This window comes from Phacochoerus africanus, chromosome 6, assembly GCF_016906955.1.
Source record: "Phacochoerus africanus isolate WHEZ1 chromosome 6, ROS_Pafr_v1, whole genome shotgun sequence".
Classification (NCBI taxonomy): Eukaryota; Metazoa; Chordata; class Mammalia; order Artiodactyla; family Suidae; genus Phacochoerus; species Phacochoerus africanus.
Genome location: NC_062549.1, coordinates 103,951,471 through 103,968,541, shown reverse-complemented (window position 1 = coordinate 103,968,541; position 17,071 = coordinate 103,951,471). Strand labels below are relative to the sequence as shown.

Genomic DNA, 17,071 nt, shown 5'->3' with positions numbered 1-17,071 from the left:
GTAATTTATAAAGTTCCATTAAAGTTGAATTGAAAAATTACATTTTAGAAAAAATACATGATTAGCACAGTTTATGGGGAGAATGAAAAGGTAATGACATATCTTAGTTCGGTAATCGTGTTACTGAGTTAATTTTAATGTATTGGTCTTGAGCCCACAGGTGGAGCATTTGTTGAACTCTTAGAAAACTTAATGATGAAGAGTAGGCAGCTGTGGCGTGCCCTGGGGACCCACTGTGGGCTCTGGCTCATTTAAGGTTACGTTTAGGATGTGGCAGATGGAATGAGTATAATGTTGATGAGATCCCCCTCCCTGTAGCAAGTCAAGAGGAGGAATAAAAGCCAGTGAGAATTTAAAAAGCCACGGGAACCAAGCCATTGCTTTGCACCCAGAAAGCAATCAATAAATACTTATTTTTTAGATGAGTATATGATGGTTACAAGTGACAAAATGAAATTTAATTTCCAAGCAACAGCACATAAATATTGCTTCTTTCAAAAGGAAATCGGTATTCGAACTTGCAAACAAATATGGGCTTAAGGAGCTGTGTTCTAGTAACCACCGTCTGGCCTGATAGGACTCTCCAGACTTCTTCACCACCAGGGACTCTTGTCTGGTTTGTTGAGGGCGAAAGGGCTCTAGGAGATGGGTAGAGGCAGCTATCTACTGATAGAGAATTCTGTTAATTTAACCAGGCACAGGTTTTAAGGATTCTATTGGCTTCTAAGATTCCATCAAACCTCTTTCAAGTGGGATGCCCCAGCCATTTGCTGAAAATGAATTCTCCAGCTCAGGAGGGCTGATTACTATCACAGCACTGGTCTGCCTGGGAAAAGTGGAGCTGTCAAAGGGGAGCGAGCTGAAATTGGAGCCATTCTGCTTTCACACGGGGTGGGCACTATTCAAATGCCCTCCGCAGGAGAAGCAGGAATCGCTTGGAAACTGGGGTTATAGGTAACACAAAGCAAGGGTTCTTTACAGACAGTATGATTTCGGGATACCCAACTCCACTGGATAAACCTGGAAAATGAACTTTCCTTTGCAATGACTCAGTCAGATAAGTTCTGTCTGAAGCACAGAGAGCATCATCAGCATTGCTGCAACCCAGCGGTCCAGCTGGACCTCACAGCACAGAGCTTAAAGGCAACACACAGGCTTCAGCCTGCACCCGTGGAACCTGGGGTGGCCCCCATGGGTGCCCTTCTTCCCAGAGAAGAAGGCAGGGTTGGGGATAAGTTACTCCTGTAAGAAGAATTAGAAAGGATGCCGGGTCAGGCTAAATAAAAAGACAATATAGGAAAGCAGCAGCAGAGGACAGCATTTGAGAACAGGTGTCAGGCTGTCTGGGTTCAAGTCCCAGCTCCACCACTCACTGGATATAGGAGCTTGGACAGGTTTCCTAACTTCTCTATTCCATGATTTTTTTCGTCTGTAAAATAGAGATGCTACTCTTAGCAGCTCCCTCAGAAGGCCCCTGAAGGGACCAAATGATATAACGCAGGTAAAGAGCTTAACGTAGTGCCTGTTAAACCTTGCATCAATGACACTGATAACCACTGTTAATTAGAGTCCTTTGGAGAGACTGCAGATCAGAGCACCAATGCTTTAATTATAGTGACTCATTTTAAGCCAGGTAACAACCATGAGAGGGAAGAATGACTCTTCTCCCATTTTAGAAATGAGGATAAAGAGGCTCTGTGGGGTTGAATGATTGCCTAAGACCCTGTATCTAGCAAGCAGTGGAGCCAGCATCCAAGTCCATCTCGTGTGAGTTATTACTAAGCCCGTGCTTTTTCTTCCACATTTTGTTGGTATCCAGGGCCAGATGAAGATATGAGGAGAGCCTACCTAATAAAGCAGTATCCCTACCTCATGTAAAAATAAAAACAATTAAAAGCCAAAAAATAAGCATAAGAAAGGCCAACAGCTGTTATTTTCTTGGATGACTACCATGTTTGAAAAAATCAAATTCTTTGCAAACGACTGCAATGCTCCTGTCTTGGACCCACAAGCACATTCCTGCTTGATTTATCCAGTGTCCAAATATGGAGCCTAATTAGGAGGCAGTGTCCTGCGGCTTCCTGCCCTGGCTCCCCTAACTTCAGGGGAGTTTCCTAGTGTGGCCAGGAACGTGTACAAGTTTTAGAAGGTGCTCTATGAGTGCATTAATAGCACATTATTACTAATGGCACCGACGGCAGCAACGTCAATAACAGTAGCAGCCATTTACTACGCATATATGTCTGGCACTTTATAAATACTTTCTCATTTAATTCCCTCAACAACTCTGTTTTACCAGTATGGTTCTGGAAGGTTATATCTCAAAGGACACAGTTAGTGTCAGACCTGAGGTTAGAACACCTCTGATTCCAAAATGCTTCTACTACACAGAGCTGTTCAGAGTCACCAACAGGTGAGTGACAGCACAGAGACTGGGCTGAGTGCAGTCAGGGGCCTTTCCCCTGCATGTCTCTCCTTCTCCAAGGGTCATCCACAAAGGCTGTCCTTAGCCAGGGGGTAATGGGAGCTGCTCAGCCTCTCTTCCCAACAGTTCATCTCAAGTGTGTTCTACATTTTAGAGAGTCCATGTTTAGAACTTGCAAGGAGTAGAATGGCTATGAAAAGGTGACATATACGGCCTCAGCAGAGTTATAGAGAAATAATCATGGTGTTTTTCTGTATTTAGAAATATCTTTACATCTTTAAAAGCTATGGTCTCAGGAATAATGCCTGCAAGGCACACCAGAAAACACCCTTCTCTGCCACACCTCTGCGTGAATGTTATCATTGTTATGGGGTGATGGCTGGGAGAGAGGGCCCTGGAATCAAAGTTCCAAGGCTTGAGATACCGTGGCGCCGGCTTGCTAGCTGTGTGCAACCTTAGGCAAGTTTATAATCAGGACAGAGTCATATTTATCCCCTGTTTGTTGTGGGTAGTAAATCAGATAATATGTGCAAAGTTATTTAGTACAGTGAGGTGCACACAGAAAGGAATCAAAAGATCTCACCATTATCATCCTCTGCTTAAGGCTCCTTAATTCATTTCGTGGTCTTGTGTATTAAGCCGGCTAACATTTAATTGAATTTATTTAAAGGGTGATAATATAATACTCTCAGGTTAAGGGTTATGGTCCTGTTAATAGAGGCAATTGAGAAAAATCTATCTGAATAGTGTCAAATGAATAAACCGCTCATTTTATCCCAAATAATAATCAGCATTCGCCTTACAAAAACAGGAAGAAGGCAGAAAACCATTTGTTGGTGGTAGGGTTTTAATATTATTTGTACATTGCTCGACTGAGTGAACTGTAATTTTTGTTTATGTATTCAGCCTTCCATGCTTCTGTCCACTTGTCCATTCAAAAAGCACCCAAGGATGGACCCTCAAGTTGCTTTTGTGTCCTGGCTCTTGTAAATAGCGCCATTGTGAACACTGGGGTGCATGTATCTTTTCTAATTAAGAGTTTTCATCTTTTCCAGATATATTCGACAGATCAGTGGACAAAGAAGATGTGAGATATATACACACATACATACAATGAAATATAAAAAAGAATGAAATAATGCCATTTGTAGCAACATGGATGGACCTAGAGATTACCATACTAAGGGAAATAAGGCAGACAAATATCATGTGATATCACTTATACATAGACTCTAAAAAATAGTACAAATGAACTTATTTACAAAACAAAAACAGACTCACAGACATAGAAAACTTATGATTACCAAAGGGAAAGGGGGGAGCGATAAATTAGGAGTACAGGATTACCAGAGACATACAACCATATATAAAATAAACAGTAAGTCCCTGCTGTATTGCAAGGGAACTATATTAACGTCTTGTAATAACTTAGAAAGGAATTTCTAAAAAATACAGATCTATACAATGCACACACATATATTTAAATACATATCTACCCACAACTGAATCACTTTGCTGTGCACTTGAAACTAAGACAATATTGTAAATCAACTATACTTCAATAAAAATTTAAAAAATAAAAGCACTTAGAACCTCTGTATTCAAGGAACTGAACTAAGTACTTGAGGTCGCTGTAGGTCTGTCTGCAACAGGAAAACGTCTAAGGAGCAACATGTTTACTGTCACAGGGAAGCTGTGACAATGTGAAAATTCTTGCTAGGGTGGTCAAAGCCACTCACAAGCAAAATATAACTCCACGAGGGCTCTGCTGTCAAGCCGTTTAGCTCTAGGTCCCCAAAAGTTTCGGCACCAAGATTTAGAGGGAAGGACAAACACTGGGGTTTTAATTCAAAGTGGTAAATAAGATCATGAGTAGGGCAAATTAACACTAAGGAAGGGGCGTCACGCCTTAGCAAGAAAGCTACCAAAATGGATGCATTGCTACCTTGAAAAGTTAGTCCAAAATGACCAGCCAGTATGTATGTGACAACACACACCCTTTATAGACGTTGTAGAAGTACAGCATACATATGTAAAAACATACACATAATTGTGCACTGTGACAAACGATTGCCACTTCACCCCGTGTACCCAACACCCACACCAAGCACGAGAGCTCTGTCTCCCGGAAGTCCCTCTGTGCCCTCTCCTGATGTCTTCTCTCTCCCTCTCCCCAGGGTAAGAACCATTATTCTGCCTTCTAATAGCAGAGATTCATTTGCCTATTTTTTATACAGATGGTACTATTTTGTATCTGATTCTGTCACTCAGTATGATGTTTCTCATATGAAAATAGACCCACTCTCCTCAGTCACGAGGCAACAGCAGTTAAAATCACAACGACATTGCACAATATCCAGCGTTGGGGAGGACATGGGGCAGTGGGTCTCATACACTCTAGAGCAGAGCAACTGGGTAACTCCCTTTGGAAAACTAAATGGCACTATCTTCTAAAAGCAGTGTCTTGGCTTTCCGGACATACTGCTTTGTGAAGTGCTTGTTTTCAGATATTGGAAAAAGCATTAAAAGACACCAAAACACAGCAGAAAGAGGGACATTAACAAAGATAAAAGCCAAAGTTAATTAAAGAAGAAAAAAATCAGAGAAAGTAAAAAGAAAGCCGAGAGTTGGTTCCTTCAAACCTGCTGTAAAGCTAAAATAACTCCTTGTAAGCCTGTTTTAAGAGGAGAGACAGAAAAAGAAAATGCCCAAGAATAGGAAAAGAGGGGAAAAAATGACAGAGAGAGAAAACAAATGATAAAAGAATATTAGAATGAAACAGGCTAGTGAGCTCAGAAACAGATCCATACCCTTTTGGATACTTGATTTATGAGAAAGAGGCACTCACAGGAAGTGGGGAAAGGATAGAGTTCTCAGTGAATCTGCTGGGTCAACTGCACAGCCCTGGAACACGTGCGTGACCTTATTCTAGATGCTTTGTATATATAGCCATGAAAGGTAAAACACTAAAGCTTCTAGAAGATAATCTAGAAGAAAATCTTCATGACCTTGGGCTAGGCAGACTTCTCAATCAGGCAGTTTACGAAAAGCTCCAGGTATGAAGGAAAAGATCGATAAGCTGGACGATGTTAAAAGTAAGAACTTTGGCTCATTGAAAGGCATCATTAAAAGAGTGAAAAAAGCAAGCCGAACAAGATATGTTACAACACATATAACCAAATTGCATCCAGAATAAAGAATTTGTGCATATTAAAAAGATAAGCCAATGGAAAAGTGGATGAAAGACAGAAACATTTTTGTTGATAAAGAAAGTGGGGAAGAGTTCCGGTCATGGCGCAGTGGTTAACGAATCTGACTAGGAACCATGAGGTTGCGGGTTCGATCCCTGGCCTTGCTTGGTGGGTTAAGGATCCAGTGTTGCTGCGAGCTGTGGTGTAGGTCGCAGATGCGGCTCGGATCTGGCATTGCTGTGGCTGTGGTAGAGGCCAGCAGCAACAGCTCTGATTAGACTCTTAGCTTGGGAACCTCCATATGCCTCAGGTGCAGCCCTAGAAAGACAAAAGACAAAAAAAAAAAAAAAGAAAGTGGGAAAGGATGCTATTGTCTTTCCTAGGCAAACACATCTACAAGGAGTTTTCTTCATTGAGGCCTGGTGCTTACTGTTAGGTGGCAGCACACACACACAGGAAGAGGGTGACAGAAAGGGCAGCTGGAACTATAAAAACCAAAGCTATGAAGTGACAGCTCTGGCCACAGAGTAAGTTAAAAGAAATGTGTTGGCATGAGTCAGGTACTTTAAGGGAAATGAAGCAAAGGACTTGCTTCAGAGAGGACAGCTGCTGGTCTAACTCCCACAAGGTCTTCATTAAATTGGCATCCATAATAGATGCTTTGGAGACATGGTCCAACCGGAAGAGAAGACCATTCCTGCAACTGCTGTCAGTTAGCTGCATTCGGCACCTCACCATCCGTGCCACGATGGCATGTTTCCTACATAGAACAGCAGTTACGACCAGTTAAGCATCCCCTTTACCTAAGAACCCTGGGTACAAAGACTTGATACTCTTTAACACTTCAGCTGAAGCTTCGTTGCAAAGGACTCATCTACCCCGATCAACCACTGATAGAATGGCTCAGCCACAGCCCTTCACCCGTGATCCCGGAGTGCTGTCTCACTGTCTGGTAGATAGAACACTCGGATTGACGTTCCGTTTGATTCAACTACTTGGTGATGTAGACATTATGTCTTCCACTCTGTAAATGAGGAAGCTGAGGCCCAGGGAGTTACATGATTAAAGTGCACAGAACAGGAGTTCCCATCGTGGCTCAGTGGTTCACGAATCCGACTAAGAACCATGAGGTTGCGGGTTCGATCCCTGGCCTTGCTCAGTGGGTTAAGGATCCGGCGTTGTCGTGAGCCGTGGTGTAGGTTGCAGACGCGGCTCAGATCCCGTGTTGCTGTGGCTCTGGCGTAGGCTGGCAGCTACAGCTCCGATTAGACTCCTAGCCCGGGAACCTCCATGTGCCGAGGGTGTGGCCCTAGAAAAAGACAAAAAGACAAATAAATAAATAAATAAAGTGCAGAGAACACAGTCAACAATTAGAAGAACCAATGCTCTACCCTGAGGTCCTTGGGTCCAAGCCCTCTGCTCTTTCCATTCTACCACATTGAATGATTAGGGGCTTATTGTCGAGGGGTGAGTGGATCGTGGTGATGCAAGAAATCACATACCTGAAATACCAAAACCGATGATAAATGCAATTGCTCCAGCCAGAATAATGATGATGCTAATAATGCTATGGAGAGAGAGAGAGAGAGACAGGAAATTACTTCTTCGTTCCATTTGACCTGCTGCTTTGCATCCTGGGCTGATACTTCTTATTTCTAAGAGGTGCTACCTAAAGAATCTCATTGTTTTCTTTGGCACAAGCCCTTTTCTAGGAGTGGGTGTCTTAGAAAGAAATGTCAAGGATTCCGTCCTCCATCCCCGTCCCCCTGGGGCGCTGGGATAATGAAAGGAGTGGCTCTTCTCTCTGACTGTGTGTGTCATCATACGTTCCTCCTTCCAGACCCGTGAAGACCATATACAAAGGCAGCTGGGCAAAAACTGATGGCATTTCTGAAACGCTAGGTGCCACGGTGGGGGGGGGGGACTGCTTCTGTACCCAGCCCCTTACATCATTAATCTACCTGTTTTGTCTCCTTCCTTAGACTTTAAAGTCCACTAGGGGCAATGGTCATGTCTCCGCTTGGTACCCACTCAGCCTGTAGATCCCCTGTGAGTTTGTTTTCACTTATTAAAAAATTAACACATATTTATTGGACAAAGTTTAGAAAATGTAAATAAGCAAAAACTGGACAACAAAATCCCCTGTGACGCCCCCACCCAGACATAACTACAGTTAGCTTCTTGATAACATTTCCTGCCAGTGTTTAATGAGCGGATAAACAAATGACATTTGGGAAATAAGCAAATAAGGAAGTTACTGAGTGCTAGAATTATGTTGCAGATGTTATTTTAGGTGCTGTTTATGGATTATGTCTTTTATCCATGTGACAACCTTACGAGGTAAACACATTTATCACCTCCGTTTTACAGGTGAGGAAATGACATAGGTTAAGCATCTTCTCTAAATTCACACGGTCGGTAAGTAGCAGAGCTGGAATTCAAATCTTCTCTAGAATCTGCGCTCGACTACCTGCTACCCTGCCTCCCTGGGGTGAGGGCTCCTGAATGGGGTGTGTCTCTCCTCTCTGCCCAGGGCAACCCATGAGAGGTAAGTGACTCAGACAGAAGAGAAGGTGCAGGGCAGGGCTTGCGTAGTGGCAGAGCAGTTCCTGGGAAGCTTGCCCAGGGCTGCCTGCTCCGGTGACTAAGTCATCAGGCAGGTGTCCTCGGCCACACTCTCACTGCTGGCAACCCATGCACTCCCTACACCCATGCTCATGTTACGCAATAGGCAGGACAAAAGAGAGGCACAGGAGGCAAAGAATGATGCTACCGAGAAAAGGGACGCACTGGGCATTTTACTTGCCGCCCTGAATAGGCTCATTGTACCCAGCTCCTCTCCGCTCAGGGATGAGCCCTCCAGAGAGGAACGGCAGACTCACAAGAAACTGTTTGATTAAACAGTTCCCTGTGGGTTAAACCCTCATGAGGTACAGCCGTAGGGGCAGCAACTGAATGAGCAAAATGAAGCTTTGGATGAGAGGGTATCTGCCATCGATTCCAAGAGGATTTGCACCTGACCACGCCCCCTCTCTTTACACACCTGCTGTGGCCAGAGGTCTGACTGGTCTAAGGGTGTGAGGACAGCCAGACAAACTCACAGCAAGACGTGCTATCTGGCTCTTGGACCACTGAGCCTGACAGCAGACTTGCGTTTGTGACCCAGGAATTCACTTACTTTGGGTGAATTACTTCTTCTCTCTGAGGCTCAGTTTCACTATCTTTAAAATGGAACTAAGAGTAATCGTAGTGCAGCGGAAATGAATCTGACTGGTAACTATGGGGTTGTGGATTCGATACCTGGCCTAGCTCAGTGGGTTGGTGTAGGCTGTGGTGTAGGCTGCAGATGTGGCTCAGATCCTGCATTGCTGTGGCTGTGGTGTAGGCTGGCCGCTGTAGCTCCGATTCGACCCCTACCCCTCCGATTGGACTCCATGTGCCTTGGGTGTGGCCTTAGAAAAAGCAAAAAAAAAAGTAATCCCTGTTTTACCTGCTATGAAAGTCATGTGGGTTGAAGAGTATCCCCCACCAAATTCATATCTTGAAGTCCCAACCCCCGACCCTCAGAATATGCCTTTATTTGGAAATAGTTACTGCAGATGTAATTAGTTAAGATGACGTCATACTGGATTAGGGTGGGCCCCGGATTCAATATGACTGGTGTCCTTACAAAAGGGGGAAATTTGGACACAAGACACTTGCAGGGAAAACACCATGTGAAGATGAAAGCAGAGATGTGTAAGCCAAGCAACACCAAAGATGGCCAGCAAACTACCAGAACCTGCGGGAGAGGCCTGGGGGAGTCTCCCTCACAGCCTCGGAAGGACCAACCCCGCTGACACCTGGACTGCTGGTCTCCAGAACAGGGCGGCAGTATTTCTTTCTCTTGTACCAGTCGGTGGTTCTCTGTTTCAGCAGCCCTGGTGTACCAACACAAACGGATTGGTGCAAGATCACATTTGACAGTGATTGGTGCAAATTCCATAAAGGGCTATCCCTGTGTTATTTTTACCATGAAAAAGTTTACTTGTGGCTGTTTGCTGCAAGATTATTATTAGAAGCTATGACTTAAATCTGGAGAATAACCCAACTGATGATAATAAAAAAATATTACAGAATTTTGATATATCAAAAATAGCACGTACTAGGCTTGGTGCAAGCATTCACTATGCATTTTCCTCATTTGTTTGAGTTAATAAGTCTTGTATTAGCCTTATCCTTCCATTTCTACCTCTGCTGCTCCTGGTCACCACCATGTCTCACCAGCACCACTGCAACACTCTCCTGATAGATAGTCCTGCGTCTACTCTACACCTCTCCAACCCATCCTTCACATGGCCAGAACCAGTGGTGACGTGAGAATTTCTGTATAAGAGTGGTTTGGGGGGTGGGGGGGCGCTAACCTCATCACAAGCAGGGCCAGGGGTGATCACTGAGGCAGAATAATGCTGTCATCACAAGCATGGCCTCTGGACCCAGCCTGAATAGGTTCAAGTCCAGGCAACACCACTCACTAATTGTGTGACCTCCTTGTGAAGATTGAGTTAACACATTTTATTTTTTATCTTTCTGGGGCTGCACCCACTGCATATGGAATATCCCAGGCTAAGGGTAGGATCGGAGCTGTAGCTGCCGGCCTACGCCACAGCAACACCAACTCAGGATCTGAGCCGCGTCTGCGACCACAGCTCATGACAACACCAGATCCTTAACCCACTGAGCGAGGCCAGGGATCAAACCTGCATCCTTGTGGGTATTAGTTGGGTTCATTACCGCTGAGTCATGATGGGAACTCCGAGTTGTCACATTTTAAAACATCACCTAGAACAGTGTCTTGCACATAGAAAGCTTCAATTAAGCAGTAGCTATTCTCGTCCTTGTTTTCCTCTTATGGTTACATAGCAAGCACATGTTCCTAAGCATAGGTTTCCTTGGTGCTGCTGATGGATGTGGTTGAGGGGACCACCTGGGGGTTGGCTATTGAGCTGCTGGTAAGAATGATTATGAAACAAATCAGAATAGTCCTCTGCTTAGAACTTCAAGTGCCTTTCCATTTTCCTCATGATAAAAATCCATGCTTTGATGTGGCCAACACGGCCTTGCAAAGGGGGTCTCGCCCTCTCTCCAGCCTTGCCTCCCTCCACCCTGCCCCTGGCATCCTGCACTCCAGCCACACTGGACCATCACAGACCCCCTGCACAGGCCCACGTACTCTAAGGAGAGGGTCGGGCAGCAAAGACACTGGATAGATACCTGGAAACTCAGCAGCAGGGGGAACAGTGGCGGTTGTATGTTTCCATCAAAGCCCCTGAGCCCACCTCCCTTACCCCCAGGCCCACGTGCTTCCCTTGCTGTGGAAGCAGAACCCTGCTGTCTGCCAGCAAGTTCCCTGTCTAAGCGGGAATCACCCTGATGTTTGTTTGGAACTGGTATTCCCTTGGGAAACAACCACCTCCAGAGCCTTGGAAAGAGAAGCAGGAACTACTAGAGCAGCCATGTGAAATAATTCCTGTCTGCCGCTTATTCATTTCTTAAAAGATGCGTAAGATATTTTACAGAAGGCGTCCGTACATGGCTTTTTGGTTTCTGCTTCCCCAGAGTAATTTCCAATAACCATGCTACAGAAAACTTTTTTTTTTTTGGCTCTGGCCATGGCATACAAAATTCCCAGGCCGAGGGACTGAACCAACACTGGATCCTTAACCCACTCAGCTACTAGGGAACTCCAGTGGCAGAAAATCTTCAATGCAAAACGACGTCTTCTAACCACAACCTTGGACTTCATAACGCATATGTGTTAGACACTCTTCCAAAAGGGCCTGGGTGAAGGTCAACGCCTTTAGAAGATTTGTTCATTTAGTAAACATTTATTAAGTATGTACTACATGAAAGACTCTCTTCTGGGCAAAACAGAGAAAGCATAGAAGAGAACAAAGTGCCTGCCCTCAAGGAGCTTAGAATGTAACTGAGATAAAATACACACACACACCAATACAATATACACAGACACACGTGTGTGCGTGCACACACACACGCACCCGACTGTGATAAGACACAACGTGGTCAGAACTTCAATACAGAGGAAAAGCAAGTTCTCACAGGAATTCTGGGGAGGTAGGAAGTTTTAAATCCGAGAGAAATAGAACCAAAATGCATTTTCAGGAGCACATTTCAAAGACAGTGGAGAGAAAGGCTTTACTCAGAAATATATTTAGCTAATTCATGCTGCTACACACTCCCTCTCCCAGGCAGATGCACAAAGAAAAGTGGTTATTTCTGCTGCAGCAGGTGGGCTCAGGACCCACGCATCCCACATCAGGGCTCTGGGCTGAGAGGTGATGGCAGAGGTGAAAGGCAGACCTCAGCCTTTCAGGGGAGGGACGGGCCTTTCAGCTGGGACTCTGCACACCCCCCACGTACCCGAGGATGCCCTCGTGAGTTTCCTTCCCGGATCTTTGCTTAGGTGGCCACCGCCTTCTGCGGCACTTGAAACAAACAAGGCTTTTCTGTTAAGAAATGACACGCGTCTCTGAAGAAGCTCAACATTCTACAAAATCACACAATGAAGGGAACAGGGCTTGTGGGACAAAATAGAGTTAAGGACAAGCCATTTAAAATCTATGTGATTTTGCAATAGCCAGGACATGGAAACAACCCAAATGTCCATCGACAGATGATTGGATTCAGAAGATGTGGTATTTATACACAATGGAATACTACTCAGCCATAAAAAAGAATGACATAATGCCATTTGTAGCAACATGGATGGAACTAGAGAATCTCATACTGAGTGAAATGAGCCAGAAAGACAAAGATAAATACCATATGATATCACTTATAACTGGAATCTAATATCCAGCACAAATGAACATCTCCTCAGAAAAGAAAATCATGGACTTGGAGAAGAGACTTGTGGCTGCCTGATGGGAGGGGGAGGGAGTGGGAGGGATCGGGAGCTTGGGCTTATCAGACACAATTTAGAATAGATTTACAAGGAGATCCTGCTGAATAGCATTGAGAACTTTGTCTAGATACTCATGTTGCAACAGGACAAAGGGTGGGGAAAAAAATGTAATTGTAATGTATACATGTAATGATAACTTGATCCCCTTGCTGTACAGTGGGGGGGAAAAAAACCTATGTGATTTTGGAATTGGTCTCTGAGAGACACAGCCATTGGGACCTTGAGAGAGAACCGGGACAGCCGAAGCGGGCAGCTCCGTAGGCCCAGAAGCTGCTTCGAGGGAAATGAACAAGGCACAGCATCAGCTGAGTGGTATCTCCAGCCTAAGGTGCTGGGAGCTGGGGTTGGGGTGGGGCTCTGAAGGTGGGTATGGAGCGGGAGCTAGAACCTGGGAGGTGTAAGGCCGGGACGGGCTTCTCTGGGTGGGGGCCTCCAGTGCAGATGTTCATTTAAAATTAAAAGAAAAAAGAATGGAAAGCCACATGGAGCCCTTCTCACTGAAGCTGTCACTCTTCTCTGCTGTTGCAGCCCCCCTTGCCTTGGGAAAGATTGCTTCTGTACCAACACTAACTCCATGTTAAACTGTTACTGTTCCCCTATTTTTTTTCTTTCTTCCTTTTTTTCTTTCTTTTTTTTTTTTTTGTATGTTTAGGGCTGTATCCTTGGCACATGGAAGTTCCCAGGCTAGGGGTTGAATTAGAACTGCAGCTGTCGGCCCACACCACAGCCATAGCAGCATGGATCTGAGCCACATCTGTGGCCTACACTGCGGCTCACACCAGTGCTGGCTCCTTACCACTGAGCGGGGCCAGGGATCAAACCCACATCCTCATGGAAACTAGTTGGGTTCATTACCACTGAGCCACAAGGGGAACGCCTAGTCCCCCATTTTTGAACTACATATGAGCTAATTGGTGCTATAGAAATCTATATTGCAGTAGACAGACTGTATGAATGAACTGCCAAGAAATAAACTAGGATACAGATATCTGGCTCTTAAGGACAAGCTCTCATTGTAGTGGAGGTCCATGAGCATGCTAAGACAGGAGCTAATGCTTATGGGTCATGTTCTGGGTGCCAGTGCTACGCATGCAGAGTCTCATTCATTGCCTACAACACTGGGGTGACCTAAGCACCACCATCGTTACCCCTTTCCACGTGGGAAACTGAGGCTTGGCCTTAGTAAAGGACCAAGCTCTCCCAGCTAAAGTGGGAGAGCCGGATCTCCAAGTCAGGGAGTTCAACGTGTGAGGTTGTGCTCCTGAGAGCCATACTTCTAGAAAAAGGGTCACAGGGCAGGAGGCCACAAGTGGGGAAGGCTCCCCCCAAGCCCCAAGCCCTGCATATCTTCTCTAGCCCCATTGCTGGCTGAAAACAAGGATCTTCTGGGTCTGTTAGGCAGCTGTGTAGAACACTCATCCTGCAAACCATGAAGTGGTCTTTATTTCATTCAAACTTTAGTGGTTTCTACGTGGTCCAGTTTCAGCCTCCTTGTCAAACACGCAGCAAACTGAGAGACACGGCTCTGCACACAGACCCTCAGCTCACCTCCACTCATGTAGCTGGATAAATGAGCAACACTCTGAAAACGAGACACGTGAGCAAACGTGGGATTAATCTGAATACATTCTACTCTCGAATTAAATATTACCGACAGAATAGTTGAGCAAATCAAGTACATACATGAATTAATCAAACCTATTACTTTGTTTATAAACTAACAGAGTGTCTAGGTTTGTAAAGGAATGTTGACACTTAGCCTGTCCACAGAATTTCTCTCTTTTTTTCCCCCTCAAAAGGAGACAAGGCATTATTTTTAAACACTGAAACACAGCATTGGGCTTCAAGGTAACACGATGTGCCCATTTTCTAGATATTGGTTCGTCTAGGTTGTGGGTTTCAGAGAAGCTTAGGTTGCTATGTACACAATTCTTTTTCTCCCTGAGGACCCTGGGGTGTAGAGCATGTTTCCCCATCTCTCTGTTCGTTCCTCTCCTTCGTCTCTTTATGTTGGAAAATCAAGGCCAGCTTGGACCCAGAGAACTGAAAGCATGAGTGTCGAGTGGAGGGTCAGCAAGAAACTGGCAAAGAGGAAGAGCTGTTCCTTGGAGCTTGAGCGTCCGTGGAAGAGGGGCTGTCCTCTTTGGGCAGCCCTGCTCTGTCCACACTGCTTTCATCACAGCGGACTGTGTGGCGTGGTGCCCGGGAAAGGGATTTTAGGAAACGGCCTATGAGAGATCCAGGTGCTTTTGAGTTCAGGTTGAGGCATCCTCTCTTCTCTCAAGCTGCCACTAGGGGTCAGGACACAGTACCGTTGGGGCTCCAAAGCCCCGGCTCCAGGATCACACCGTACCTGGGCCCACCAGGAAGAAGGGACCAGCAAAGAGACGTCATCTCCTGTGCCACTTCTTCTGAATGACTGAGAGTGGTGGCCCAGGATATCGTGTTGCAGAAGAATGCAAGGCTGCCTCAGGGCTCAGCAGCAGGGGGCCACCCCCGGCTAGTGATTTCTAAGTGAGCATGTAGGCTGCACGTGTGCCATCCCGGTGTGAGCAGCAGCACACGAAAGGGGCTTTAACAGACCCATCACTACAAACAACCTGGGTCTTAGGCTTTTTTTTTACATTAAAAAAAAGTTAAAGTACAATTGATTTACAATTCTATGCCAATTTCTATTTAGCAACATGAGCCAGTCATTCACATATACTTCCTCTTTTTCCCCTTTTTAGGGCTGTGCTTGTGGCACATGGAAGTTCCCAGGCTAGGGGTCCAATGAGAGCTGCAGCTGCCCACCTACACCATAGCCACAGCAACACCAGATCGGAGACAGGTCTGCCACCTACACCGCAACTCACGGCAATGCTGGATCCTTTAAGCCACTGAGCGAAGTCAGGGATCAGACCCACATCCTCATGGATACTCGTTGGGTTCATTACCACTGAGACACAGTGGACTCCTACAATGCCTTGCCTTATATTATCTTCCATCCTGTTCTATCCCAAGAGACTGGGTTAGTTCCCTGGGCTGTACAGTAGGCCCTCATTGGCCTAATTTAATAGCAAAGTAGTGACAGTCCAGTGGCCGTGGTAGGTGACACTTCCCTCTGCACATTTTGGGCCCTTGCTTTAAGAACACTGACTAGTGTGCATACCTAGGGCAGGGTTTCGCAAGCTCAGTCCCATTGATAGTTTGGGCCAGACGACTCTTGGTGATGGGGCTGTCCTGTACATTGTAGGATGTTTAGTGCCCATAGCACCCCTGCCCCTCTTGTGACAACCTAAAATGTCTTCGATGCCTCCCGCCAGTTGAGAACCATTGATCTATGAGAAGCGGGACCAGGGTGATGGTGTGATTAGAAGACAAGACTTTTGAAGAATAGTTAGAGAAATGAGGGTGGTCTAATGTAGAGAGGACTAACAGTAGTGAGCATCCCTGGAAAGGCTCTATGGGCCTATTCTCCATCACTCTGGAAGCAATGAAGCCGGCAGGTGAAAGTTCTAGGAGGTCAGGCTTAGATTCTGCACACGGAGAAACTTTCCAGCATTGCTTTCTGGCCCTGGCCCCAGACTGCGTTTCCCATCGCTGGGTGTGGACATACAGGCGGGGGCTGAGCAAACACTTACGGAGGGAAGTGGGTAGGCAGGCGTATCTGGCACCAAATAAGGGTTGGAACAATTCTGAAAGTCCCACTCAAATGCCGTGGTAATATGACTCTGTAACTTTATATGCCCTGGGATTTGCTCTGGCCTTGCCTTGGCCACAGTTGCGTATTCTGTATATGCCTCCAAAACCTTTATTACTCATATAACAATGAAAGCTGATATTTACAGAGTGCATGACCTCATTTATTGCCTTTAACCCCCACAACACCCCAGTGAGGTAGGTACTATGGTCTTTGTTTTGCAGATGCGGAAACCAAGGCTTCGTGTTAAGGAACTCATCCAAGGGCTCATCCTCGGGAAATTAGACTCCACCGTCCTTGGCCTTCGTTATTATACTGTATTTTATATAAATCCCAAGTTTTGCAAACCCCAGGGTTCAAGCCCATTTTCAGGCTCACGTCTTGTACAGCTGTAACCTGTGGAAGGGCACTGGGCCCAGTTTTATAGAGGGGAAGGAGTCCCTCTCTCAGAAACTATCTTTTGTCTGAAACTCCAGAAGAAAAACGGAAAGGGGGAGCATCAGGTGGAAACATACAGAACGTTCATAACCAGACACCCTTCCCTAAAGGATGTTTGCATTCTATTTTGCTCTTAAGCCGGCTCTAGGCATTCCCGCCCCCCTGATTGCTGGCAAAGCACCGCATTAGCATTTCATCAGCCTTCCAGCCGCACAAGCGGAGTGAGACCAAAGTCAATACAAGGTTGATTACAAGTCCTTTTCCTAATCATACCTGTATTTCCCGTTCCTCCTTATTCTCATTGCAGAGGAAAAAAAGACTTCTTCAGCGCTATAACTGATCCCATTGTGTTTAATAACTAACACACTTCA

The 17,071-nt window shown here is 45.5% G+C and overlaps 1 protein-coding gene across 6 annotated transcripts in view; it reads right to left on the bottom strand.

Moving 5' to 3' along the window:
- The window catches only part of VTCN1 (V-set domain containing T cell activation inhibitor 1), a 177,531-nt gene that overhangs the window by 34,476 nt on the left and 125,984 nt on the right, over positions 1-17,071 (bottom strand). For 3 of the 6 annotated variants that reach the window (XM_047784907.1, XM_047784908.1, XM_047784905.1), the window contains exon 2: positions 7,119-7,183. Coding sequence is in view for 4 of the 6 variants with exons in the window: in XM_047784905.1 (XP_047640861.1) it covers positions 7,119-7,183 (65 nt within the window). In the remaining 2 variants the exon portion in view is untranslated. Of the gene's footprint in view, positions 1-7,118; positions 8,606-17,071 lie in introns of those variants that run through there. The other 3 variants (XM_047784906.1, XM_047784904.1, XM_047784903.1) reach the window with 3 other exon arrangements.